The sequence below is a fragment of the Cololabis saira genome, chromosome 3 (assembly GCF_033807715.1).
Source record: "Cololabis saira isolate AMF1-May2022 chromosome 3, fColSai1.1, whole genome shotgun sequence".
In the NCBI taxonomy this organism is placed as follows: Eukaryota; Metazoa; Chordata; class Actinopteri; order Beloniformes; family Belonidae; genus Cololabis; species Cololabis saira.
In genome coordinates, this window is record NC_084589.1 from 33,682,040 (window position 1) to 33,707,638 (window position 25,599).

Here is a 25,599-nt window from a genome sequence, read left to right on the forward strand (position 1 = left end):
TTTGCATATCTGCAGTGTAGTTCCGCCCTCAACCGCTAGGGTGTGACAGCAAGTTCATCAACAGTTCCCTTGCACTTTTTTAATGACAAAGAAGAGGTTTTTAGGGGGGTGGGGGGGGTGAAGGGCTGGCCTTTTTTGTTCCGCCGGAGAGTCCTGCAGCCTGAGCGGCGAGCAGGAGCACAACACGCCGACGGGGAAACCGCCGTCCCGGGGGCCGATCTCTGTCTCCGAGCAGCGGCCGGCTGGAGCTCGGAGAGCAGCCATCACCTCCTCCTGCAGCTCCAGCAGCAGCAGCAACCGCAGGGACACCGTTACAGAGCCACCACCGCCGGCTACCGCCGCTAGCCTGCACTCCTCCAGTCCTGTCTGACTCTGGGGGGGTTTCTGGGGGGGTTTCTGGTCGGGGCCAGGGGGTTAGGGGGCGGGGGTCCGCCGAGCAGCGACAGGACCTGCAGCGGCCGCCGGGTTACGGCCACTCTTCCCCGGACTAGTTAGCTCACTCTCACGGCTAAGTGAATGGGATGGAGCCGGGACCGTCTGGCGCTGGTAGGTCTCCTCTTTTCATTTATTTAGTTATTTATTACTTAATTCCCTTAAAAAGTGCTTATGAATCCGGATAGGTGACGGCTGCAGATGCAGATTGCAGGAGGATTGGTGTCAGTCAGCCCCCTTTCTGAGCTGGAGAGGACTCTCTCTCAGCCTGCATGCACAACACGGTCTAGAAAAAACCCTCATTTCCCACATTTAGAGACAAGTCAGAGTGCTGACAATCTCCTGAGCCATGCACGGGGGCAAGGGAGGTCGTGGGAATCTCCAGTGAGGAGGTGAAGCCCGCCTTGCAGCAGCTGCTGGCTGCAGCATGCATGTCCCACTCAGCCTCTAAAGCCTGATTTATGGTTCTGCGTTACATCGACGCAGGGCGTACGCCGTAGCCTACGACGTGTACGCTGCGCGTCGCCGCGTACTTTACGCCGTAGGTCCTGCGTTGGTGTAACGCAGAACCATAAATCATCCTCATCTACCTGAACCACCAGTTCAGTGCATGCAACATTCAGGATATCATCAGAGCCAACAACTGCAGAGAAGGATTAATTATTAATTTACGTATAAACCAAAAATAACAATTGGTGGTCTCTGCACGCTTGCTGCTGCTGTTCTTGACATGATCTGTTTTTAGATTGGGAGAGGCAGAAAAGCACTGGCTGCATGGGCGCAATTTCCACTGGGGACAGGGGGGACATGTCCCCCCCACTTTTCAAAATCATGTTTTTGTCCCCCCCACTTTTTACAGTTTAAAAACTAACGGTAGGCTCAGCCTGTAATTGCGAATCATCAAGACACACTTTGCGAAGGTACTGACGGCCCTTTGTTTATAAGGAAAGGAAGGAATGAACATGATCTATTTTCATATTTCATAGGAGAAATATGTGGAGACAGGCGCAAGTGAAGAAGTGCAGGCAGGAACCCAACCATGTTAGCCCAAAAGTGATTGTAGAACAGCATCTCAGCAACAAAACCTTAAGATCAAGAGAAGTGGTGCTGGGAATTTCCTTGGCTCCATTATAAACAAGGAGGAGTCAATGGAATCCTATGTTTTTTCTGTGCCCAAGCTTTTGAAAATGAAAAATCAAGCCTGGCCAAGAATGCAGATCCAGCATTTTCCCAAAACGGGCAAAAAAAAAGTTAAAAAGTGTCTAAAAAAGTAAATGCATATTCAAATTGTTTGATTGTTCGCATTCACACACACATAGTCTTACAAAGCCACACTGCACATCCACGCTACAGCTACACGCACAAATTTGCCATTCCTACTTGTGTCCCCCCCACCTCTGAAACTAAAGTTTCGCCCTTGACTGGCTGTATATTGCATATCTATCTGTGTTACTTTTTGGCTCAGATTTACAGCCAGTGCTTGTCCTTGCCAGAGATGATCTGTATTTGGAAGGCGAGCAATTAAAGGACGGGCGGCGTTTTACTTTATGCCCAAGTCTGAAGTCCACTCGTTCTGCAAAATACTGAACCCAGTCATTGATTATCAAACTTTGAGAGTCTTAACCCTTTGTAAGTCAAAGTCTTGAAAGGCTTGGGTTCTACATTTTTAAAATTGGGATAAAGTTGTGACTTCTTTGGACGCAAGTCAATCATCTCTGAATTCTCTTTGGATATCTCCAAGATGACTTTCCCAGGACAAGTAGACCAGAAATTAAGGATCACATTGTCAGGCCAAACGCATAACCTTGAGTTGTGTTGAACGGAATTGAATAGAGCTGTTTTTATTTTGTGAAGATTGGGGGAAGGGCCCCCCGGGCCCCTCAATTCAGAGTCCCTTCTTTTGTGTTTCAAGTGTGACAATTGAGTGTGTTTTTTTTTTTTTTTTCCTGTTGTGTTTTTTTTTCAAATTGATCTGACTTGTTTACGGTCAACTGCCAATACACAGCTACTTTTGGTCAAAAGTAATTGATGCCTAATTGTTGTTCATGTACTCTGCTTGTTGTACAGAGTGATGAAGTGTTTTGCTATAAAATTAAAGTGTACCTAATTAAATTTAATGGGCAATTTATTTGCTATATGTTTACTTTTTAAATTTTTTTTTTTTATATTTGCGTTGAAGCCAAGCAGCACAACCATCGCCGGCTATATTGGAAATGCTCTTTTACACCATGTAAAATATTTTTGTAAGAACACATAGTCTAATAAAACATTTTTTTTCTTTAAAAAAAAAAAAAAGTTTTATTGTTGTACAAACTTTGCATACACGGAATATAGGAAAGGCACTCCCTTGAGTCTTGAGTGTCCATTACGTCATGATCAAGACGTTAAGTGGCTAGTTGCTCCATATCATGATGCTCCGCTTTAAGTTTTGCCGCCTGGGAGAGCCTGGCTATTGTGTTGGGATATGTGAGAGCGCTGGCTCCGCTTCTCACCATCTGCCTTCACTGGCACGAGGGCGACGTGTGCGTCATTTATGTGTGAGTGAGCAACAATCACAACACACGGACGTTCACACACATGCATGATTTCTTGCAGATAGAGGATGTGTGACCACCACATGCCTGATATCTGTGTTTTTACTGTGTTTGTCACATGTGTGATTCTACACATGCAGCAACGTCAACAGGACTAAGTCTATATAAACACTAGGGATGGGCGGTATGGACTAAAAAAAATTATCACGATAATTTCTGGCATTTATCCCGAAAACGATAAAAATGACGATAGAAAAAATACCAATTCAACTCCACTTTTGTAACTATAAATCTATCACCACATTCAGTCTTTGGAGCCCCCAAATCACTGCTCTAAAAGATACTAAATGCTACTAAACTACACCAATGGGAATTTATTTTTCTTTCTTTCTTTCTTTCTTTCTTTCTTTCTTTCTTTCTTTCTTTCTTTCTTTCTTTCTTTCTTTCTTTCTTCAGCTTTTACACAAAAACGTCATCAACAGGAATTTATCGTTTTTACCGCAAGATGACAAATTTTTACCGTGGGGAATTTTTTGGACGGTTTATCATGAACTGTAAAATATCGCCCATTCCTAATAAACACAACATTATGGCTTCTCCTCTTCCTTTCTGAAGGCTTCATAAACATGATGGAGTGGTGTGTTTCAAGCCAGTGATTTGAAGAGCAGGGGTTGTCTTGTTGATGTTATGTGGGCATCTCTGCCCCGATGTTGGAACATGTTCAGACCAAAAAAGGCCAAGGTCTTCAGCATGATCGCAGTGGCACCCAGCCACCTCCCATCTCTAGCAACAGCCCTGCACATGCACACAGACACATGGGTCCCCTGATATCCATGACAATTCTGTGTTGCCGTGGCGTCTCCATGGTGAGGCTGGGAATGTGGAGGGGGCCCCCTCTGTTAGTGAGCATGAGCGTGTTCATCGTAGCAGAGGCGCTCCTACCGCCGTACACCCATGTTTTTCAGTGTGTGAGGCGGAGGAGTAGGGCAGCTGGGGTCTTTGTTGTGATGGAGGATGGCTGCTCTCTGGGGACCAAGAGGTTAGGGCAGTGGGCCCCTCTTAGGCGGGAGTCACAAGTAGTCTCACATTTAACACCTGATCCAGGCCTCCTGTCCCTTTCTATAGAAGACCCTCTGATTTGATCAAACTTTTCCTGGTCAAAAAGTGAAACTAAGCAGTGAAGCACTACTTTTCACTTTTTCAGGCAGATTGAGATCATGTGATGTGCAGTTTGCCAGTTATAACTCCTGAAGATTGAGATTATAAGAGTCTGGCAAAGATCAACTGGCATAAAAAGTGCCTGTTGAGAACAGAAATGAGACTTTCTTTGAAATTGCTAAACTCATGATAATCTACTGTACCTGTTGGCCTTGTCTGGTTAAAAACTCGACATGCAGTTTAACATAATGTGTTAAGCGAAACTCAAAGTACTTTTTAAAAGGCTGGGGACATTTTGACATTTCTTAAATGTTTAATTTCCCAATTAAATTAAGCAATGAGCTCTGACTCATTATTGTTTTATATTCCTTCCACCAGTCAGTAGTTTGACTTATTAAGAATGGTTGGAATTGCCATTATATGTTATCTTTCAAGGGTCCTATGTGATGCCTGTGATTTATTTATTGTCAGATTAACAATTACACTTACTCCTGAATTTAAAAGAACAAGAAGCAGTAATCAGATGTGTGCCACTTTTACTTAAAGATTTAATCAATATGTCTGAATTGTCGCTCCTTTGGAAAGATGTGATCACTATTGCATACTGAATTTCAATTGATAACTAAATAAGACGGATTTTGCACACAGAATAATTTACTAACTTTATTTTATTATTTTTTTCTTTCTTTCTGTTGTCTTGTCTCTTATGATTCTTCTGCCCCCCCATTGTGTGTCTTAATCTGGGAACTCCTGCTGTTATGTGTGCTTCGGTGATGTCTTTCCTAATCCCCCTTTATGTTACCCATCCTATGAAATACCTCTCTGCGCCCCAAACGTGCACATCTGCTGTTCAACTTCTTTCTTGTTACCATTTCTTTTATTTACCATCTTATCTCTCTCTGCTGATTCTTTTGGGCACTTGTACCTTCACTTCCTGGTTTATGCCACCATTCCTGGCCCTCTTTGCCCTTTTCCTCTGCTGTTCCTCTGCTCTTCCTTTGCCCTGTGCTATATTAACTGTCTGCTTTCTCCGTTCTGTCATGTCATTTATACTCTCATACTGTCGTTCTCTTACTGTTTTATGTTATCCCCCCCCTCCCCTGTGTTACCTGTTCTTGTGGATGTCTCTCTCTGACCTGTGGGTCCAGTGCCCTTGGGGGCCTTCCCCCCTCCCCTGCAGCAGGTGTTCCATGCCCCTCGCCGGCCAGGGATGGGCACTGTGGGCAAACCCATCAAGCTGCTGGCCAACTACTTTGAAGTGGAGATCCCAAAGATGGACGTCTTTCACTATGAGGTGGACATTAAGCCCGACAAGTGCCCACGACGAGTCAACAGGTAATGGAATATGAGACGACTCCAGTTGGACTTTCAGAAGCACTTTCATTGCATATCTCCTTTTTTTTTTTTTTCTGCCATGTGAAAGATCAGTACTTGTCAGCTGTCATTCGTCTTAAGCAACTTGTGGCACTGGAGCATTTATCTGAAGAAATGAAATCATGAAGAGCTCAGCATCTCCTAGTACTATTGATGTTTTCAGACTTTCAAGAGGCAGTACAAACAGCTACATAAACTGTGTTCCTCTGTTGCAACCATTTGTGTATGTTAACAGGTTAATTTCTGTGTTCACATGTGAGAAATAGTGTAAAAAAACATAAATTATGACGTAAAAAAAGGCTTTCAGGTTTAAATGTATTACTTGGGTTGTTCTTTAGTTTTCATTTGAATGAATGGATTTTAAATGATGAATTCAGAATCAGTTGACTTGTAGCTCCTCACCTGATTTTTACATTTTCATCCAACTATGCATATTTTATTAGCCTCATATTTTAACATCCTCTGCCTTTTATGAAGGAAGGTCTTTCTGCCATGGAGGAAGCTAACACGAAAAGGTCAGCGGTCACTGCTTTTTTAATTTATTTTTATTTGTCTGTAATGGAAAGACAAATGGCTATCCCGCAATAAGTTCCCAAGGTTTTAGCTGACACTTTTTTGGAAGCTTTTATTGTAAATTCAGTCACTTAACTGGTTGTTGGCAAACCAGGTATAGTTACCCTGACTTCATCCTTATCCCATCTACTCAGTTGAGATCCTTGTGTGCAGTTTTAGTGACACAAAGCAAATTAAAATGGATACTTGGCAGGGAAAATAAGAGCAGTAAAATACAAAACACATGAAACAAAGCTTAAGTATGTATATATTTCTGTTTTTCCCTCCTTTTATTTCCTTGGGACTATGTTCTTACTAACTGCCCCCTCAATGATTTTTAAATGTTATAAACTATATTTGTCACATTTTGGTTTTAAAAAGGTAGATCAATATTATTAAATAAGGGCTGGCGTTGCCTTGTAGCCTGAATAGGTGTTCCTATTCCTATTCCCATTCTTCAGCCATTTCCACCAGTACATATACCTATCCCAGTGGAGCGGGAATGGGCCTTTTGCAGCAACTCGTACAGGGCTGTCCAAAAGCCAACCTGCCCAACTGCAGAATTGCTCATAACACCTTGGATCAGCAAGTTTTTCTAAAGAAACGACAGCTCACCAACGTTCTTTCTCCACTGCACAACAGCTATCTTGTTAATACTAGTCTGGTTGTCCATCTTCCTACGTCACATGCTTTTTTTCTCTGGTTGTATGCCTATCCAAGGACATCCAGAGGCAGTTTCTTCTGCGTCGGTGTCGTTTAATACCTTCACTTAAAAATCAAAGTTTAATCCAGAGGAAACTGAGTCATTATTTTGTATTGGAGAGGAAAATAACGAGGTAGGCTGGTCAGGTTAGTTATCTTGCACAAAATGAGGATGATTGGCTGTCTTTTCCTCCCCATGATGAGTAAAGCTTTTTAGATTGGCATTTGTACAGGATTGGTGTTTGATATCGGAGAATACCGAAAGATTTCTTTTACAATGACTAGAATGGCTTGATTGCTGCCTTCAGGGCTTGTGGAAAAAACAAACTATGGAGTTCTTTTCAGTCATTGTTGTACTTCGTACTGTTCATGTGCAAAATGGTCACTTAAAGTTGACACACTTGCAAGCGTCAGTAATGTTTTTATGTCTTTGTACAGTTATTACTGACCTCAGCAATTTTTCAGCTGCAACACATTAACGACAAAAAGGAACTACCATGTTCATGATTTGAATGAATTACTACTTTAAACTTCTGTTTTCGTTTTCATGTACTGTTTGTGTTGATGAAAGGGGAAATGTATTGTTTGCCATAGTCATAGATCCGCACAGAGCCAGTTGATTTATTTTTTTTTTTCTTTTTAATTAAATTTGTTGTCTCCTGAGGTTAACTGGTAGTTTGGCACCCCGTTTATATGTTTAATAATCTCTCTCAGCTTTCTCTGTTTTTGTGACCGTGCTAAAATTGTGTCATGCTGGTAACTTAGCAGAGGCTCTCAACAAGATATGATTGGCGATCGTGTTCCTCAGATGATTGATGTTCACCTGTCGGGACCGTCCTAGAAGCAGTCGTGCATAATTGCATTATTTGTCAGTCAGTTCTTGCCAGCCGCAGTATTTGTAGGTGATTCAAGGTTTGTGGTTTCAGTGTCTTTCTAATCTCCTCAGGCTATTGGATAATTGTTGTATTCATTTCAGCCGGTGATTTTCAACCACTGTGTCGTGAGAGATTAACCAAGATCACTTAATACCTCTTTAAAAAAAAGTGACTGCAAATAATTTGCCATTGTTGAGCGACTGTGCTGAAAGTGTAGTAAACATAAGAGTAGTTACTCTGACATGGTTAATCCAAGACGATAGTGATGCATGTAGGGTGGCAGGGACAAAACCTTTCTTATTTTTTTCTTTCAAACCCTGACTTGTAAATTTAGAGTATATGTTTGATAATAATTCTGAATGAAGGATTCTGTAAATGTGTAAAAAAAACTTTTTTGTGCCAAGTTCTTGGCCTTACAAATCCTAAAATAAAAAGAAGACATGCTTGAAGGACCACATGTTCTCTTACCACCTCCTCTAACATCCAAAATAGTTTCCGTCCCTTGTGGATTTGAGACACAAAGGGTCCAAAAAGGCATGCAGAGGTTGAGCCCTTTGACCTTTGTGCTTTTTTGAAAAAGCCCTCATCCCCCACATTTAAATGAAGGCCAAGGCATTGAACACCCCCCCCACTGCCACCTGCGCCTTCACTCTTCTTGTCCTTGCCTCTCACCCCGTGACGAGATGTTGCACCCTACCATCTGCATCCCGTTTGATCAATACTCCAACATGTTTGGAACAATCACCGCAATCATAGGGCTTCCCGCCTATGCGGTAAATTGTGTGTTAATCCTGTTTTTTGTGTTGTGGGCTTCGCTTCCTACAGAGAGGTGGTGGAGTACATGGTGCAACACTTCAAGCCCCAGCTGTTTGGTGACAGGAAACCGGTTTACGATGGCAAGAAGAACATTTACACGGTGCTTGCGCTTCCCATTGGGAGTGAAAAGGTAAACGTTTGGTACAATTTTTGAGATGTAGCGGCATGCCATGCTGTGATTTTCAGGAACTGATCTCGACATTGATTCCTGAGAACACGATCTTAATCCCTGTTTACATGGGAGTTACTGAATTACTCAGAGTAGGCTAAATGTTTTTCCTCTGAATAGTGTGCACTCTCCGTTCTCTGCTGATGTGCTTAGTTTCTTTTTTATGTCTTATGCGTAACATCTTTGGAGACCTGGTTTTAATGTATATATTGAAGGAAAAGGTACTTGACATTATTTGTGATCTCAATGTAGTTTTAGACTTTAAAAAAATGTGCTTATTTCCTTTCTTAAAAAGTCGACAGCGATGACACTCTGCTGTAGAGAAAATGGTGAGCCAGGTTGCCGGCAGCCAGACGACCTGGCTCACCTTGGCTCTGTCTGTAGAAGTCACTGCTGGTTTTCTGGCAACCTCATGGTCACAGCGGGAGGCCGATAAATAAATAATCCATCTTAAATTGCCTCATCTACTTGATTTTGCAGGTAGAAAAGAGAAGAAATGTATCATTTTGGACATATCTATGCTTTCTTGTGTAATCTTTTTGCTTTTGTTAAAAGGAACCCTGGCTATTAAGACATGTAGGTCTTAAAAGATAAATGTTGGTATCAATTATAACAATGTGATATAAAATATCCCCGGTGTTAGCTCCGTCTGTAGCTCAGCTGCCCTGCAGACTTACGGAAGCGTGGCTGCCATATCGCGCCAAACGGCCCCTCCGACCACCACCAAACATTCATACACACTCAAACACATTCACACGATGTTATAATCTCCTACATCATCCAATATTGTCCTGTAAACTTGTTCGTTTTTCTAATCTGCTACCGCTGCTGCTGCTACTACTTCTGCTACTTAATATAAGTAGCTTTTCCAACTGTTGCTCTGCTTACTGCCCCCTATTGGTCACCATCGGTATGACGGGCTCTCGTCGTGTGGTACGCGAGGTACGCTGGGAGCCGAACATACGCGTACGCAGGGTACGCACGCACCAACGTAGAGTATATTCCCGCCTTTATGGTGTTTTCATAGTTCATGCTGTATGGTGCGGTACTCTTTTTTTTTTTTTTCTTTTTTTTTTTTTAACTTTTTTGTAGGTGCGCCGTCACCTTAATGTTTAGCTGTGTTTTGATCTGTGTTTCTGGTGCGCCGTCACCTGTTTAGCTGTGTTTTCATCTGTTTCTGGGTGTCAAAACAGTGCACGGGGGCCAGCAGGAGCCACCGTCTGACGTCACTACCCAGAATGTAAACAACAATGGCGACCTACGAGTTAAATTATATTTTCAAATTTTATAAAAACGAAGACATCAACAAGGTTTTTTATATCACATTGTTATAATTGATACCAACATTTATCTTTTAAGACCTACATGTCTTAATAGCCAGGGTTCCTTTTAAGAAATGTGCTGTTTGATGTTGCTTCAAATTGATTCTTGTTCAAAAAGTCGCTAAAAGTTGCCTGCACATTCAGAAAAGATAGTCTTTATTTCTGCTCACTGGTGTCTGTGCTGTCCTATACTTCTTCCCTCTTCTGTTGCTGTCCTGTCACACCAGGTGGATTTTGAGGTAACTATTCCTGGCGAGGGTAAAGACCGAATCTTCAAGGTGTCCATCCGTTGGCTGGCCAAGGTGTCATGGCGCCTGCTGCAGGAGACTCTAGTCAGCGGCCGGCTGCAGGTCCCCCTCGACTCAGTTCAAGCCCTGGATGTGGCTATGCGCCACTTGGCCTCTATGAGGTACGCCACAGTAAACCACTTTCTTAGTATAAAAAGTACAATTCCAAATGTCTAGTACTTAATACTCCGACATGCTGACTTGTGCCTAATGACCGATTCTGTTTTGTATTTATTTGCATGTGTTCAAGCCCGTTTTGCCCATTTGATATTTGTTGGAAGGTCTTGTGCAGTGTAGCAGTATTTACAAAGTTATTTCCTTAACTTATATCTCCACACCACCGCTCCAGGCATCAATCAACAAAAATATGTTTGTTCTCTTTATATAGAGCTGTTAACTGAGATCTGTGAAAGTTTCTGCTGAATGAATCTTACAGCGCTGGCATTGTGATAATTGGCTTCAGGGCTTGACCTGAAAACAGTACAAATGAGTTCTCAGGTGACGGTTTTCACTTCACTGATGATGTATCCCAATTGTTCGGTTACAGAGAAAGGCATATTCAGAAGAAAATACTTATTTTTATTTTGCCTTCTCTGTTTAGAGTTGACTTATTCTGAGGTAACCACTTTCCCGGACACAACCTCATGCTGAGATCATGCTCTGACTCCGCACACATTCATCATTTCCACTTCTCAACTGCCTTCTGTTAGGTACACTCCAGTGGGCCGCTCATTCTTCTCCCCACCTGAAGGATACTACCACCCTCTGGGTGGGGGAAGGGAAGTTTGGTTTGGCTTCCACCAGTCTGTGCGACCCGCCATGTGGAAGATGATGCTTAACATTGATGGTGAGTCACTGAAGGACGACTCACCATGGTGTGTGTGTACTTTGTCAGCGACTTAAATGGGTTTTGATGACAAGGCAGAACTAAATGAAAACACAAGGCAGGGAAAGTAATATGTACTTTGAAAAAAGTTGATTTGAACCTTTAGACTTGTGTGTAATATATCCACAGTGCTTCCTTTTTTTCTTTTATGAGTTATTTGTATCATTAGTTTGGCTATAAAGTTGTTAATTACTGGCACATTTTCTTTGTTCTTGTATGAACTTATTGCTGCTTTTTGTCTCCCTCTAGTGTCTGCTACGGCCTTCTATAAAGCCCAGCCTGTAATTGAGTTCATGTGTGAGGTTTTGGACATTCGCAACATCGATGAACAGCCCAAGACTCTCACAGACTCGCAACGGGTTCGCTTCACCAAGGAGATTAAAGGCAGGCAACTCGGCAGTTTTGGAGAGTACCTTCTCAATACGACGAGTCCAAACCCAAAATGCTTCTTGCCCCTTTCCTTTACCTTATTTATTCTTTCTCACTTTGCTTCCTACAGAATGCATTTTTTTAAATTGTATAATCATCATCCCTTTCATAAGCTGATACTGTTTGGTATAAGGGGCTTTCTTCTTTCCTATTATTTGCTTTGCTTTTATTTAGGTGTCATCTTAGTTTATGGTTGTGTTAATGCTTTTGTTCCTCACCTACTGATTGCAGGCCTGAAGGTAGAGGTCACACACTGTGGCCAAATGAAGAGGAAGTATCGTGTATGCAATGTCACCAGACGCCCTGCGAGCCACCAAACGTAAATACAAATTAAAACAACCCATTTTTCTTTTCTTTTCTTTTTTTTTTTTCTTTCATTTTTGTCGAGTTTTGCATTTTCACAGTGGGATGAATAAATAACGGGGGAGGGAAAAAAACCCACAGCAGATAAAGATGTGGTCACGAAAAGGCAAAAACGAAGTTGTATGGAAGTGATTTAGCTGCAGAGAGAATGGATACAATCACAATGAGCCAAATGTAACTTTTTAAACGGGAAATACTTCAGCTCTGTGAGCTGAGTCAATGACCACATCTGAATGTAGGTGAGCTGTAGTCACGTGAGCTTTATTTGGGCAGCCAAGGGTAGTCAATGGAGTTCAATGAGTAACGGTGGGACGTGAACCCTATTTGGTTGGTTGAGCACCAGACATGGCGCTGCGATCTGGACCGTCTGTAGAGGTTTAACCGTGCATGCCGGAAGACTCCCGAGAAGAGGATTTCAGTTATCAGGGCAAGAGATGATCATGGCCTGTACAAAGAGCTCTGTGCTACCTGGGATGGGTGCAGTCTGATTTATTTATTTTTCTTTATAACGCAAAGTGACATTTTTAAGATACAAATGTCATGTGGTCAGAAGTGGACAACTGGTCATCGATTGCTACAACCATGTCAGGATAGAGGTGATTTGGACATTGATATTGTTCTGGATAGACTTCGATCACCAACAGGTCATTCTTGAAGTGGTTGAGATTAATGTCAAGACCCAAGAGTCATTAGGCATAGCTGGGTATCAAATGCATAGCTATGATAAGAAGAAAACACTTGAAGTAACCTATAACTTGTGTGTGTGTATAACAAAGATAAGGAGTCCTCACACTGAGCCTTGGGGCACTCCTGTGGAGAGGCAATGGGTGATGGACTTTTTCCCTTGCCATGACATGCTGAAAGAGCACCCTGTGAGATAAGATTGAAACATGAAATATTCTTTGCCCAAAATAGCAAATTTCAAGAGTATAGCAGGATATTGTGGTTAACTGCACACAGTATCCTTTTGGCTCTGGCTTGATATGTATTAATGAGGAGGAGATGATTTGCAATGAGAGATGAGGGTGTGGATCCATGATGTCCTCAAACATGTCCTCCTCCTGGACAGGCTCGTTCAGGAGCTGAAGCTGCACACGGATGTTTTCAGGTGTGAGTTAGGAGGAAGTTTCTCCTGGGGAGAGCAGTACAGAGGCTCACAAAAATGCACAACTTGGAGGTGCGGGGGCGAATTATCACGTGAAAAGAGCATTTTACTCGCAACATTTTTTTTTTTCTACTTTCAAAGTGGTTCAAGATTTATTTTTGTTACGTTGTCTTTACAGTCACATTGTACAGCTCAGGAACACGAGCATTCACCAAAATCAGCTTCCCCTCCCATGTCTTCGTAGTGTTTCAGATGATCTTATCTTTTGTATGCGTCCCCGTGTCGTCACACCCAAGTTGAACATTAATTTTCTTTAACTTTGGCACCCTTGGGTTCAGCCTGGCGGAGCATCAAGCTGTTCTTGTGCAATTGAAAAGACAGATATGAATGGGTCCCAAGGCTGCAACACCCACCACATCCCATCTTAATACCGCATTACTTTGGAGTCTGAGATGTGTGATTTATTTTAATTACTTGAGAAATTTCTATCAACTGAATGAATATTCAGTTAATTAAAGTGATCTGTAGAATTATTTGCATTGGCTTTAACAGGGTTGGGACGGACCTCATTAATATCTGGCCGAACCTGTAAATGTGGCGTTTGACACTGATGTATTGAAATAATAACGACATGCTATTCATGCTCATGATCGTCTTATTACCAGGTTTCCCCTCCAGCTTGAAAGCGGGCAGACGGTAGAATGTACAGTCGCCCAGTACTTCAAGCAGAAGTACAACTTGCAGCTTAAATACCCTCACCTGCCCTGTCTCCAGGTGGGACAGGAGCAAAAACACACCTACCTGCCTCTGGAGGTGAGGAAGTGAAAACCAGTGCTCATGAGCAACTGTACCGTGTACACAGAGTTCAGAACTGGTTTGATATTTACACACGCTGACTTTATGCATTTACTCATTCCAGGTGTGTAACATTGTAGCTGGTCAGCGATGCATTAAGAAGCTGACAGATAACCAGACCTCCACTATGATCAAAGCCACAGCTCGCTCTGCACCCGACAGACAAGAGGAGATCAGCAGGCTGGTAAGTTGGTGTGGAAGTTAGCGTTTGATGGCCACACAGCTGACATGATGCATTATAATTGTCCTTTTGACTTGATGATTGATAGTTTGAGAACGAGGCTATATTAGGGCTGTGCGATTAATCGATTTTAAATCTAAATCGGATTTATTAATCACAATCGATGTTAAAAAAAGGAAAATCGTAAAATCGATTTTCCTTTTTTGCAGCTGACTGCATTACAGACAGAGCTTGTCTAGTTATCTTTGTTTGGTCAAGAAAATTGTAAATGTTGTCACTTTACTAAACTCAAGGAAGATTTACAGTATCTTTCAATGCACTTCATTCCAATAGGGAAATTTGTTTGCTATTTTTCTTTAAAAATAAAGATAAAATATTTGAAACAATTTATACCATTGTTTTTTGTAGTTTTACCAAAAAAATCGAAATCGAAAATCGGGTTTTCAGAGAAAAGAAATCGGGATTTTATTTTTGTCCAAAATCGCCCAGCCCTAGGCTATATTATAATAAATGTCCTTCACTCTCCACAGATGAAGAATGCCAACTTTAACCTGGACCCATACATCCAGGAGTTTGGGATCAAGGTGAAGGATGACATGGCTGAGGTGACGGGCAGGGTCCTGCCAGCTCCCATCCTGCAGTACGGAGGAAGAGTAAGAAATGGTTCATTTATTGGCCTAGAGGAAATATTTTTATGTCTGAAATTTCCAAACTAAATAAATTTGACCTGGTTTTATTTACATGCTTTTTCCTTTTTGTCCTGTCTTTCACAGAACCGTGCCATAGCTACCCCCAACCAAGGAGTGTGGGACATGAGGGGGAAGCAGTTTTACAACGGCATTGAGATCAAAGTGTGGGCCATCGCCTGCTTTGCCCCTCAGAAGCAGTGCAGAGAAGAGGTGCTCAAGTAAGTATTCTTGGGTGGTGTTTTGCATTAAATCATGAGATCCAATTTGGAGAAAGAAAGACATGTACATCCTAACCCATCATGAACTGACGTGATTTGTATGCTTCTGCCTCTCAAGCTTAAAACAACTCAAACTTTCATTATAAAATACTGTTTTTTCCGCACTATAAAGGTGCACTTAACGTCCTTAAAATTTCTCAAAAATCGGCAGGTGCACCTTATGTATGAATTTTGTTGTGCTTACTGAACTCTAACCAATTTTAATTGGTACACTGCACTCAAAAGTCTTTCAAAATGTTTTAGTGCGACTTTGGTAGCGACGAAGCCGCTCCACTTGATTGATTGTCGGGCCTTGGTTGGATATGGGGTGCAACATCAAACACAACGTTAGATAACTAATTATGTAGTACTGGCAAGCAACCATCATCCAACATTTCGTCAACGTCACCTTACTATAATTAGATGTCAAGCCAACGTTGGGTTCGAAGTGTAAACCCATTTTTCAAATCTGTATCATAATCTAATTATAATCAAATGTTAGACTTCAACGTTGTTCCAACCTCACACTAACTTCAGGTGTCTGCTATCCCTGGCATCGATGAACCAATCAGAGAACAGAATGTAGTATGGCGTTTACCACCTCCACTTTTTATTTGTGGATTCGTGGAAGCCGAATCATTTAAAACGGGAGGGTATTTTTCTCTATTAGTTACAACTGAATGATCTTCTGAGTTATTGTGAATGAGTTGAATGAAGTTCGACTGTTTTGTTTCGCTTTATATATGTTTTATCATGTGCCTTTTGTATGAAAATAGACCCGTTCATTGGTATGAATATTATAATATAATAACTTATAATACTGTTCGCCTAATGGTCCGCAAAATACGGTATGCATCCATGTGCATTAAGGCAAAGTCAGGGATTTCAACAAAAGGAGAAATTTCAACCATTCAACAAGTTATTTAATCCTTAGAATTTCTTCAGAGACTGAGAAACAAGATTTCCAGAAAATCCTCAGGTTTTAGAGGGAATTTTTAATCAGCCTTATGTCTAAATGAGTTCATGCTCGTATTTAGAGTCCAGAAGAAAGGGATTATATTCAAAATGTTAAAACTCTAAGTGCAGCATGACTGGAGGACAAAGGCAAAATTTTCACGAGGTGACACACTGTAAGAAAAAAAAAAAGAAAGATTTAAAGTCTTTTGAAGTTGAGTTGGCATTGATTTTTATTTGCTGCTAGTTGTGATGACTATACTTTGGTTTGATCTCAGGAACTTTACAGACCAGCTGCGTAAAATCTCCAAAGATGCTGGAATGCCAATTCAAGGCCAGCCTTGCTTCTGTAAATACGCACAGGGAGCCGACAGCGTGGAGCCAATGTTCAGACACCTGAAGAACACGTACTCTGGACTTCAGCTCATAATTGTCATCCTTCCAGGAAAAACCCCTGTCTATGGTATTTCCTTTTTTTATTTATTTTTTATTATTATATTTATGATATTATATTTATTTTCATGCATGCATTCTGTCTTAAACTGTTCAAGATGCAACCATAACTGATGCATAGAAATTAGGGTGCTTACATTTGCTTGATGTCGGTGTTTTGCAATGCTAAAACCAAATACCTAATGTAACAGTTGTAATCAAATTCATTTGCAACTACTCAGCAGCATGATTAGCGTTTTAAATATAAATTCAGTGTCTTCCAGAAGAAAAAAATGATGAATGTGGACACCACTCAGAAAAATGGTGTTGACACTGTTGGCAAACAATTTAGTTACATTAAAAAAAAAAAAAAAAAATCTCATATAGTCAATAATTTGGACAAATTCATTTGGGGATTGTTTGGTACATTTAGTTAATGTTGAAGGTTAGGAAATTGCATGAGCTGCTGACCGAGAAACAGATGCACCTGCCCCCTTTTTTTTTTTTTTTTTTTTTCAATTAATCTGGTACAGGCATTAAAATATGTGTATTATTTGGTGGGCGTTGAAGTCACTATAACCTTTAGGCTGAAATGGCAGTCACCATCTAGAAACATCAAGTCAAATAATTGAAAATATGCCTAGACATATCAATAATAATAATAATAAAATAATATGCTTCCATAGTCATTAAGCATTGTGATGTTTTATCTACTCTTCTTTAGCGGAGGTAAAGCGCGTGGGAGACACTCTCCTTGGCATGGCCACGCAGTGTGTCCAGGTTAAGAACGTGGTAAAGACGTCACCTCAGACTCTGTCTAACCTCTGCCTTAAGATCAATGTGAAATTGGGAGGCATAAACAACATCCTAGTACCTCACCAAAGGTGAGTATTTATTGTTTTTTATTTTTTTTATTTTAAGCTCTGTTTAACCTGTAGAATGGAATGTATTGATTTTTGTTGAGTGATCACAGCAGTTGATTATTGGATGATGATGCAACTCTTCAAAAACAATCAAGCCCTGCCTCAATACAAGTATAATTTGAATCTCCCCCCCCCCCCTTATACACTCTCAGGTCAGCAGTGTTTCAACAGCCGGTCATCTTTCTGGGAGCAGACGTCACACACCCCCCAGCTGGAGATGGCAAGAAGCCCTCCATCACTGCTGTAAGTCTCTTAAGTTTAATACATTACATACATGGTGTCAATCTTGAGTGCAATCTCAGGAAAAACAAGGGAAACAAGCGGCTTTTCAAATATTGGGTTTGAAGTGCTTTTGACTCTGACTTGTGAGGATTCTTATAAATCATTACTGAAACTAAATGATAAACAAATTCACTAACATAAAACTTGTTGGAGTAGGAGGTGGGAGTATGTAATTTACACTTCCTTGCCAAAATAGTTGTACACAGTGTTGTTGTTTCCTGTTAACCTTAATTACAACACTTTATTTTTCTCTATGATTGTGTCACTATAATATTGTTGTCTCCAAATATGTTTGTGTCAATGGGGAATAGAAAGAAAAATATAAAAACAAATTGTATGAATCTACTCATTTAAACTAATTTGTCACACATGTTGCACTGTACCTTGATTTGACCAATTAAAACAACCCCAGATCACAATACTGCCTCCACAGGATAGCTTGATAGATGCTAGCCATTAGTTTACGGAGCTAAGTCCCAGTCCTTGTTGTCGTGGAAAATCATGCATCATGGAAAGTCGCCTAACTTTTACTGTTAAATATTGTTTTATTCAATTTAGCTTATTTCTATAGCGACAAATTATGACAAATGTCATCTTGAGTTGTTTCAGTATAGTTCAATCATCCAGTTACACATACAGTTCATGATGATGATGATATCGTAATAAGTGCTCAAGTACAAATAAAACAACAGCAGTTTTATCTAAATTCATCTGGAGAATGTTTTTAGTCATCCAGGTCGTTTGTCTTTTAGACATGCTTGTAGTCTAACCCACTGGTTATCATCAGCATAACTGAGTATCATCAGCGTAGCAATAGAGATTTATAGCATGAAGTCTCAGTCCGATAAAAGAGAGACATTTTTCATTGATGTTAGCAAATTGTTATCTATCAGATAAATATGACTTAAACCAGTCTAATGTGGTTTCTTTTATCCCAATAACACGTTTAATTCTCCGTAGAAGTTCACTATCAGAGGCCAGGAGGAGATCATGGGTCACTTTCACCAGTGCGGTTTCTGTGCCATGATGTGCTTTAACTTAAACTCTTCAAGCAGATTATTTCTGTGTATTTTATCACAGATTTGAGTTTTTAAACTTTTTTTTTTCTTAAAAGAATTTTAGACATAAAAGGGAGATATGGGTCAGTAATTGGCTTACAGCCCTGGATCAAGAGTAGGTTTCTTAAATAAAGGTTTAATTACAGCAGCCTTAAAAATCTGTGGCATATAGCCTGTAGACAATGATTCATTGATCAAATCCAAATCAGTTAAAGGAAAACACTTCCTTGAACAACCTTGTTGTAATAGAGTCTAAAAATGGATGGTTTGGATGATCCTATGGTTGTTATTTTCAGCTCAGAGAGCTCGACTTGACAGAATCAGGTTGTGCTGCAGAGGCTGCTAAACTTAGAGCATTGGTATCAGTCGTTGAAAGAGAGGGAACTATCTCTGTGATAGAACTAATTTTATTGGTGAAGAAGTTAATGTATTCATCTCTTGAGTGTTGAAGGAATACACATCTCAACAGAGGTTGGACTCTAGTCAGCTTGGCTACAGTGCCGAACAGAAACCTGGGATTGTTTTTTATTCCCTTCTATTAACAATGAATAATAAACAGTTCTGGCTTTGCAACAGGTTTTCTTATATATTATTGGGCTGTGTTTTCAAAGTAGTCCAGGTTCCTCTAAATTATTGGAACATTTTTGTTTCCCAATTTTCTTGAGGTCTGCTTTAAAACCTGCAAATGTGAAGGAAACAACAACGCCAACCTCCGACCGATTACATTCTTTCTCAGACGAGGAACATTGTCCATTATTGTAGGCATTGAAGCCAAAGTTCTATCAACAAGTTAATCAGGCAGGCAGGAGGATTTAGGTAGCTGCCCCTTGTTGCACCAGCAGATGGCAGCAAGTAAAATGATGATATCATTTATTCCTTAAATGCAGGTGCATTTTTCTAATTTAGAATGAGTTCTACTGTTCTTTGAACACATCAAATGTTTTTCGATCAGTCATTTGAGATTTTTTTTCCCTCCCATCCTCAAAGATAGTAGTTATTCACTATTCCTCCAGGTTTTAGTAATGTGTTGAACTATTTTGAACCCATTTTTAGTAGTTACAGTAATAAAGTAAAACCTTACTTGTTTGACTTTGCAGACCGATATCTGACTATTCTAAAACAGAGCTACATCTGTTCCATGATAATTAATGGTGATTCTTTTAAAACAGGAGGCACTTGACTACCTGCTTAGTTAAATTCAGGTGATGACACTTTATTTGTCCAGGCAATAAACCATACAAGCCACATCACTTAGAATTACTTTGGCTGCTGGCTGTGGTAATGTAAACTGGGCGTTTCTAATTAATTTTTTTGTTGCATTTTAAAAAAAAAAATAACAGACTAAATTATTCAACTGAAATCTGGGAAAATGAATCAGTCATTAAAAAGGTTAATAATTCAAACCTTCCATCATCAAAAAAAAGGGGTGAAGGAGTAAAGGGAAATGCATGTCTCATCTCTGACTCTCGTTCAAACAGGAAATGACATCATCTCACGTCTGCTTTTTACCTCAGCTCAGCTGTGGTTGGCTGTTTCGTTGCCTAGCAATAATGACAAATGACTTACGCAGACAGACAATATGAGAGCCGGGTGGAGATGTAAGAATCATCCTTGCTGAGAAGAAATTTGATTTAAAAAATGCATGATTGCGGTCTAAGGATGTGACTAGACAGAAATAAAAGGGCTTTTGGTGTTTAGGGGACTTCCCAGGTACAGCCTCTCGAAGATGCTGCTCACAAATGTACACCTAGGGAAGAGTTCTGGTCTGAACAAACAGATCGCATTTACTTCAGAGACTAATATCTGTAAATAAAAGTAAAAAGTCTTGAACTATTTTCATTGAGGGAAGGTATATTGACAGACTTGTACTCCACTATCATCACTTTTTTCTGCCTCTATTATGTTTGATAATGGAGTTTATTCAGAGTGCTTTATAATATCCACAGGCACACCTTGAATGTGAGATGTGCTCACTTCTCTCCTTTGGCCTTTTTGTAGGTGGTTGGTAGCATGGATGCCCATCCCAGCAGATACTGTGCCACAGTACGTGTCCAAAGACCCAGGCAGGAAATCATTGAAGATTTATCTTACATGGTGCGTGAACTGCTAATACAATTCTACAAGTCGACCCGTTTCAAGCCCACCAGGATCATTTTCTACCGAGATGGTGTTCCTGAGGGACAGTTGCCGCAGGTATGTGGGTTGGTTTACTACACTCCAAGAAATAATACATCTTTTTAAGTCTCTCCGATTTCCAAAGAGATTATGTAATGCCATGTTAGATTTTTTTTAAATATTTTTTTAAAGCATATAAATGTCTTCAGTGCCAAAAAAATCTATTTTATCTGCAGATTCTCCACTATGAGCTCCTGGCTATCAGAGATGCATGCATAAAGTTGGAGAAAGACTATCAACCTGGTATCACCTACATTGTGGTACAGAAACGCCACCATACACGTCTCTTCTGTGCTGACAAATCTGAAAGGGTGAGTTTTTTTCCTGTTTTTTCCTTTCTGTTGCTTTTCTCTTAATTTTTTCCTGTTGTCATACCCCGTGTTCCCTGACGAGTATTTACTATTAGTATATGTTTTGGTAAGGAGGAGGCAGGGTGTGTCATGAGTGGTGAGAAAAGAGCACAGGCACCTTTTTAATGGGGTGACTGAGTGAAAACTTGTATACAGTTTTAATGTCTAATTTGAAGAAAAAAACAACCACCATTGAATAAAACGGCTGGTTAGCAGCCCAGTCCTTACAGGCTGTTGTAAAAGATATTTGTTCTCACTGTTCTGAGGGTGTTCTGGACATTTTAATGACGTCTCTGTTCTTCCTTGAGAGGCAGTAACAAGGGCAAAACAAATGGTAAACGAGCTCCAAGTGCAATGGTGAGCTAGCATGGTGGTTTAGGGTATTCTTAGCAACGATCGTGAACAACTTGCATGTTTTGTGTAATCACACAATTACGCAGCACCGAGCCAACCCCCAGTTAATTTGTTTTGAATTAGGAAAAGAGAACAGCAGCAGTTTAACAAGGACAACTTTTTCTGCACCAATATAATAATATACAAAATGACATTGATGTCAGTGAAAACTCAGTCATGGATTGTACAGATACCTCGAATTAAGCTCTTTATAAGAGTTTGAAATTGGGGGAAAGCAAAAATATAACTGGTAGGGTTTGTTCCAAAGCCTATTATTTCTTTGGATAGAGATGCAGTTGCTTTTTCATGTTTGTGTTTATAATTCAATGCTAAAAGTGGCTTTAAATAATGATTAAAATGTGGGATGTTATGGAATTTTTCTATGAAACATGTTTATTTGAATTTCTGCAGTTAATGATAATATGCCCCTTTCTTTTTTTTTTCTTTGACAGATTGGGAAAAGTGGGAACATACCTGCAGGGACCACAGTGGACACCAGCATCACTCATCCCTTTGAGTTTGACTTCTACCTGTGTAGCCATGCAGGCATACAGGTATTAACAGAAAGAATACATTTTTTTTTTATTTTTAAAAATAGTGACATTTAGCGAGAAAGTAATCAGTTGCTTTAATGCTACTTTAAGATTCTGGATCACTTTTGCTTTGAAAAATTTTAATGTATTTTGCATTTTATCTCTTTATTTTACCAGGGTACCAGCCGGCCGTCTCATTACTACGTCTTATGGGACGACAATCGTTTCACGGCTGATGAGTTGCAGATTCTAACCTACCAGTTGTGCCACACGTATGTTCGTTGTACCCGCTCGGTTTCCATCCCAGCGCCAGCCTACTATGCTCGTCTTGTGGCCTTCCGTGCCCGCTACCATCTAGTAGACAAAGAACACGACAGGTTAGACTGCCCATGAGTGATACATTTCAGTAGATTTTTCCTAAATGATTTGTTTTTTATTGTCTTAATCCTGTGATTTTAAAAAGAGAGTGCATTAGTTTAATAAAACTGTGGAATTCCATTGTACTTGCATGAAGAGACCCCAGCTTAAGTCTGCAGGGCTTTGTTGTAATGAACTGATGTTAAGTGTAACTGGCCTCTGATAAGTGTCTTTTTCTCCCTGTTGTCACTTCCAGCGGAGAGGGCAGCCATGTCTCCGGTCAGAGTAATGGTCGGGATCCCCAGGCGCTCGCTAAAGCCGTTCAGATTCACCACGACACTCTGAGGACCATGTACTTCGCCTGAGCTCCACCAGCCATTACCACCATCGTTCCTTCCCACCTCATTTCCACCTGAGTGAGCAGATGGCTCACTCTCACCTCATCCCCATTCCTTGCTCCCTACAACTGCCCACTACACTCACTCTGCAGACCTGCCAGTCACTCACACCCTAAAAACACAAGGCCCTTCCATAAACACAGGCCGTCTCTTCAGCCTGATGCACACAAAAAGGCTATGAATATTATTGTTTTGTTGTTTTCACTTCACCAGGACGATTGTTCTTTTTATGTTGAATTTTTAAAAACATGGGTATTATTATTATTATCTAATTGTATTGTACGCTACCTTCACACTCCGATGTATGAAAGTATGCAATAGGGATTGGAGGAAACCTAGTCGACAGAAAGGGGAGAAGCTGAAAAATTTAAACTGCCACCACTATGATGCCTCTTTACCCATCCGGACGCCGGATGCCAGTGTTCCAAGCCTCCATAGTTTGGGGGATCCTCCAGAGGGGTAGTATTGGGAACGCACACTTACATGTATCATTTTAAAGTTGTCATGAACTAGATTTATGTTTTTAAATGTTTTTGAATGTGTGTGTTTTTCTTTTGTTTTGTTTTTTTTATTCCATTTTTTTTAACAGCCTTGTTTAGGGTATGGTACATTAGCACTTAGTGTTAGCATCGAGGCTCCACCAGTCCTGCATATAAAGAGTTTTAGTACATACAGTATGAGGCTTGTCCTCTGGTCCTTATATTAGCAGAGACAGAGCAGGTGTAGCATATCGTAGATACAGGAGAGTAGTGTTACTACACTCTCGGTCCTGGTTGGCCAGTCCCTAGAGATTTAGCCTATGGAGGTGAGTTTAGTATAACAGTAGAGGGACCATTTGCATAGAGTGTATCAAATATACTTGCACCCCATGCACCTAAACCAGCATTTTTAACCAGCCAAAAGTGATGCCAACCAACAGAAGAGGGGCACTTAAACAGGAAGATAATCGTATTTCTGTATACATTGCTCTTTTGGGATTTACGGGGCACTTTTTGTTTACTTTTTGAATTATTTTGCTTTAAAATTGTACATTTATTTTGCGAGACTTGGCGCAGACGACTCTAGAGTTTCACACCAACACTTGCATAGCTTTCAGAACAAATGTAAAATGCAAGGTCGACACTATTTCTTAAACATTTTAAACCGGCAAATGTAGAGTCTGATTACTCATGTGCTGAATAGGCTGAACTTATATTCAGCCACTGACCTTGCTCCGATCGTTCTGCACATTCCTTCTGTATCAGCGGAGATGACGCCACACGGGGCATTCTGCACTTCCACCCACTCACTCTTTTTTGTACCTATAAACACCCATCTTTTGCCTCCTATTTTTTTATTTTATTTCACATAGATCTCTTCCCTCTGCAATCATTACAACTCAGTCTGGACAATAGAAGCACATTATTATCCTGTTTAGCATGTAGAGATCAATGTGTTTCAGCGCACTTCTTTCCTTATCTCCCTTCAAGCCAAACTCGCTCATCAGCCTCTCATAACCATCTATCTTTGTTGTCTGTTTTCACTTTTGTCATCGCACATCTGCAGCATCCCCTGCCCCAATCCCCTAGTCTGTGTTAGCCAATCCCTATTGGTGCTCTGTGTGCATGGGCGGCACAGATGGGGGATTGTTACAATGGACAGGGTGGGCCTCAATTACTGCTTCTTAACATGTCCTGCCTTTTACATGTCACTCTCTGGATTGATGGACAAAAATGCATGTGGTTATGATTTCTTTTTTTAAACGACTGGATATTCTGAGCCACCTTACTTTGGTTTTCTTAGCGGTAGGAGCCTTGTGCTCATCACTGCCTGTCTATTGTTTTATTTCTGTTTTTTTTGCCTCAATTGTGTAACGGTTATTAAGACTATTTCTTTTGTCATTATTATTATTATTATTATTATGAATATTGTAACTATTGTCGATGTATCCTCAAGAGGGCACTATGGAGACGGTTTTAAAATTCCACCTCAGTTGCCCTTTAAATGCCTCAAAGCTGATGGTCACAGCCCCTTAAAGTTGATCAAAGATCAGACGAGTTTGATTTTTGAATCATGTTAATGATCGTGCATAATCAGAATGCCTTTGTATGCCATTCTACCAATCCTTCATTGTGTCCAAGGTGATTTGTATATATAAATATATAATATTTACCTGTTATGTATTTTGGCCCAACAAATGATGGGCTTTTCACACTTGGGGGTCAGTGTTCAATTCTTCTCTCTGTGCTTAACAAAACTCAAGTCTGGGCCATTTCCCAGCACAACTGAAACCAGATGCAGTTCTTCACCCACTGAAGTCACAAAAGCACCTTGCAAAGGGGGACACAAAATGACAGTCACCCTGGAAATGTATCGTGGACACGAGAGCCCACTCCTCTCCACACAGCCTCATGTTCTGACTAAGCAATATTGAAGCCACTGATTAAGAACAGTCCTTGTCATAGCACTTCTCAATAGATTTGAATGAAAGGACACGGAAGCATTTTATTTTGGCTCTGTGTGTGATAGTATGGGAACTCTGTTGGGGAGGGTTATTTTTTAAAGAAAATAAAATTGTTTTCTATTACTCCTCGTGTGGCTTTGTGCTTCTTTAAATTGAATACGGTGTTCTACTTTGACTTACACTGTAAAGCTTTTGCTTCATCAATGTAGACGGTACAGTCTAGAGTATTGCTAGTGTAAATTGGATGTCTGTTTTATGTAAGCCCTAATTAAGAATGGTTATTATGTATGGATTTATTTTTTAAAGAATATGATT

The 25,599-nt window shown here is 40.5% G+C and overlaps 1 protein-coding gene across 3 annotated transcripts; it reads left to right on the plus strand.

The window, feature by feature from the left end:
* The first annotated feature begins 424 nt into the window (after nucleotides 1-424).
* Nucleotides 425-25,399, plus strand: ago1 (argonaute RISC component 1). 3 transcript variants are annotated; one of them, XM_061717300.1, is made up of 19 exons: nucleotides 425-546; nucleotides 5,273-5,459; nucleotides 8,453-8,573; nucleotides 10,162-10,343; nucleotides 10,932-11,068; nucleotides 11,357-11,511; nucleotides 11,767-11,855; nucleotides 13,670-13,817; nucleotides 13,924-14,043; nucleotides 14,571-14,693; nucleotides 14,814-14,947; nucleotides 16,219-16,403; nucleotides 17,097-17,256; nucleotides 17,448-17,538; nucleotides 20,634-20,828; nucleotides 20,987-21,121; nucleotides 22,006-22,107; nucleotides 22,264-22,463; nucleotides 22,700-25,399. In XM_061717300.1, exons 1-19 carry the CDS (start codon nucleotides 522-524, stop codon nucleotides 22,806-22,808), a joined length of 2,598 nt encoding a protein of 865 aa, XP_061573284.1. In that variant the 5' UTR covers nucleotides 425-521; the 3' UTR covers nucleotides 22,809-25,399. The 3 variants fall into 3 exon arrangements, with proteins under 3 accessions (XP_061573284.1, XP_061573285.1, XP_061573283.1); XM_061717301.1 differs by having other exon boundaries at nucleotides 11,357-11,491; nucleotides 11,768-11,855; XM_061717299.1 differs by having other exon boundaries at nucleotides 11,357-11,855.
* Nucleotides 25,400-25,599: the final 200 nt, after the last annotated feature.

What these genes read in the sequence shown, in the direction of transcription:
- ago1 (XM_061717299.1), top strand. Translation starts at nt 522, where the DNA reads ATGGAGCCGGGACCGTCTGGCGCTG. An exon ending in TGCCCACGACGAGTCAACAG is followed by an intron (nt 5,460 to 8,452) that starts GTAATGGAATAT and finishes CGCTTCCTACAG; the next exon opens with AGAGGTGGTGGAGTACATGG. An exon ending in GATGATGCTTAACATTGATG is followed by an intron (nt 11,069 to 11,356) that starts GTGAGTCACTGA and finishes GTCTCCCTCTAG; the next exon opens with TGTCTGCTACGGCCTTCTAT.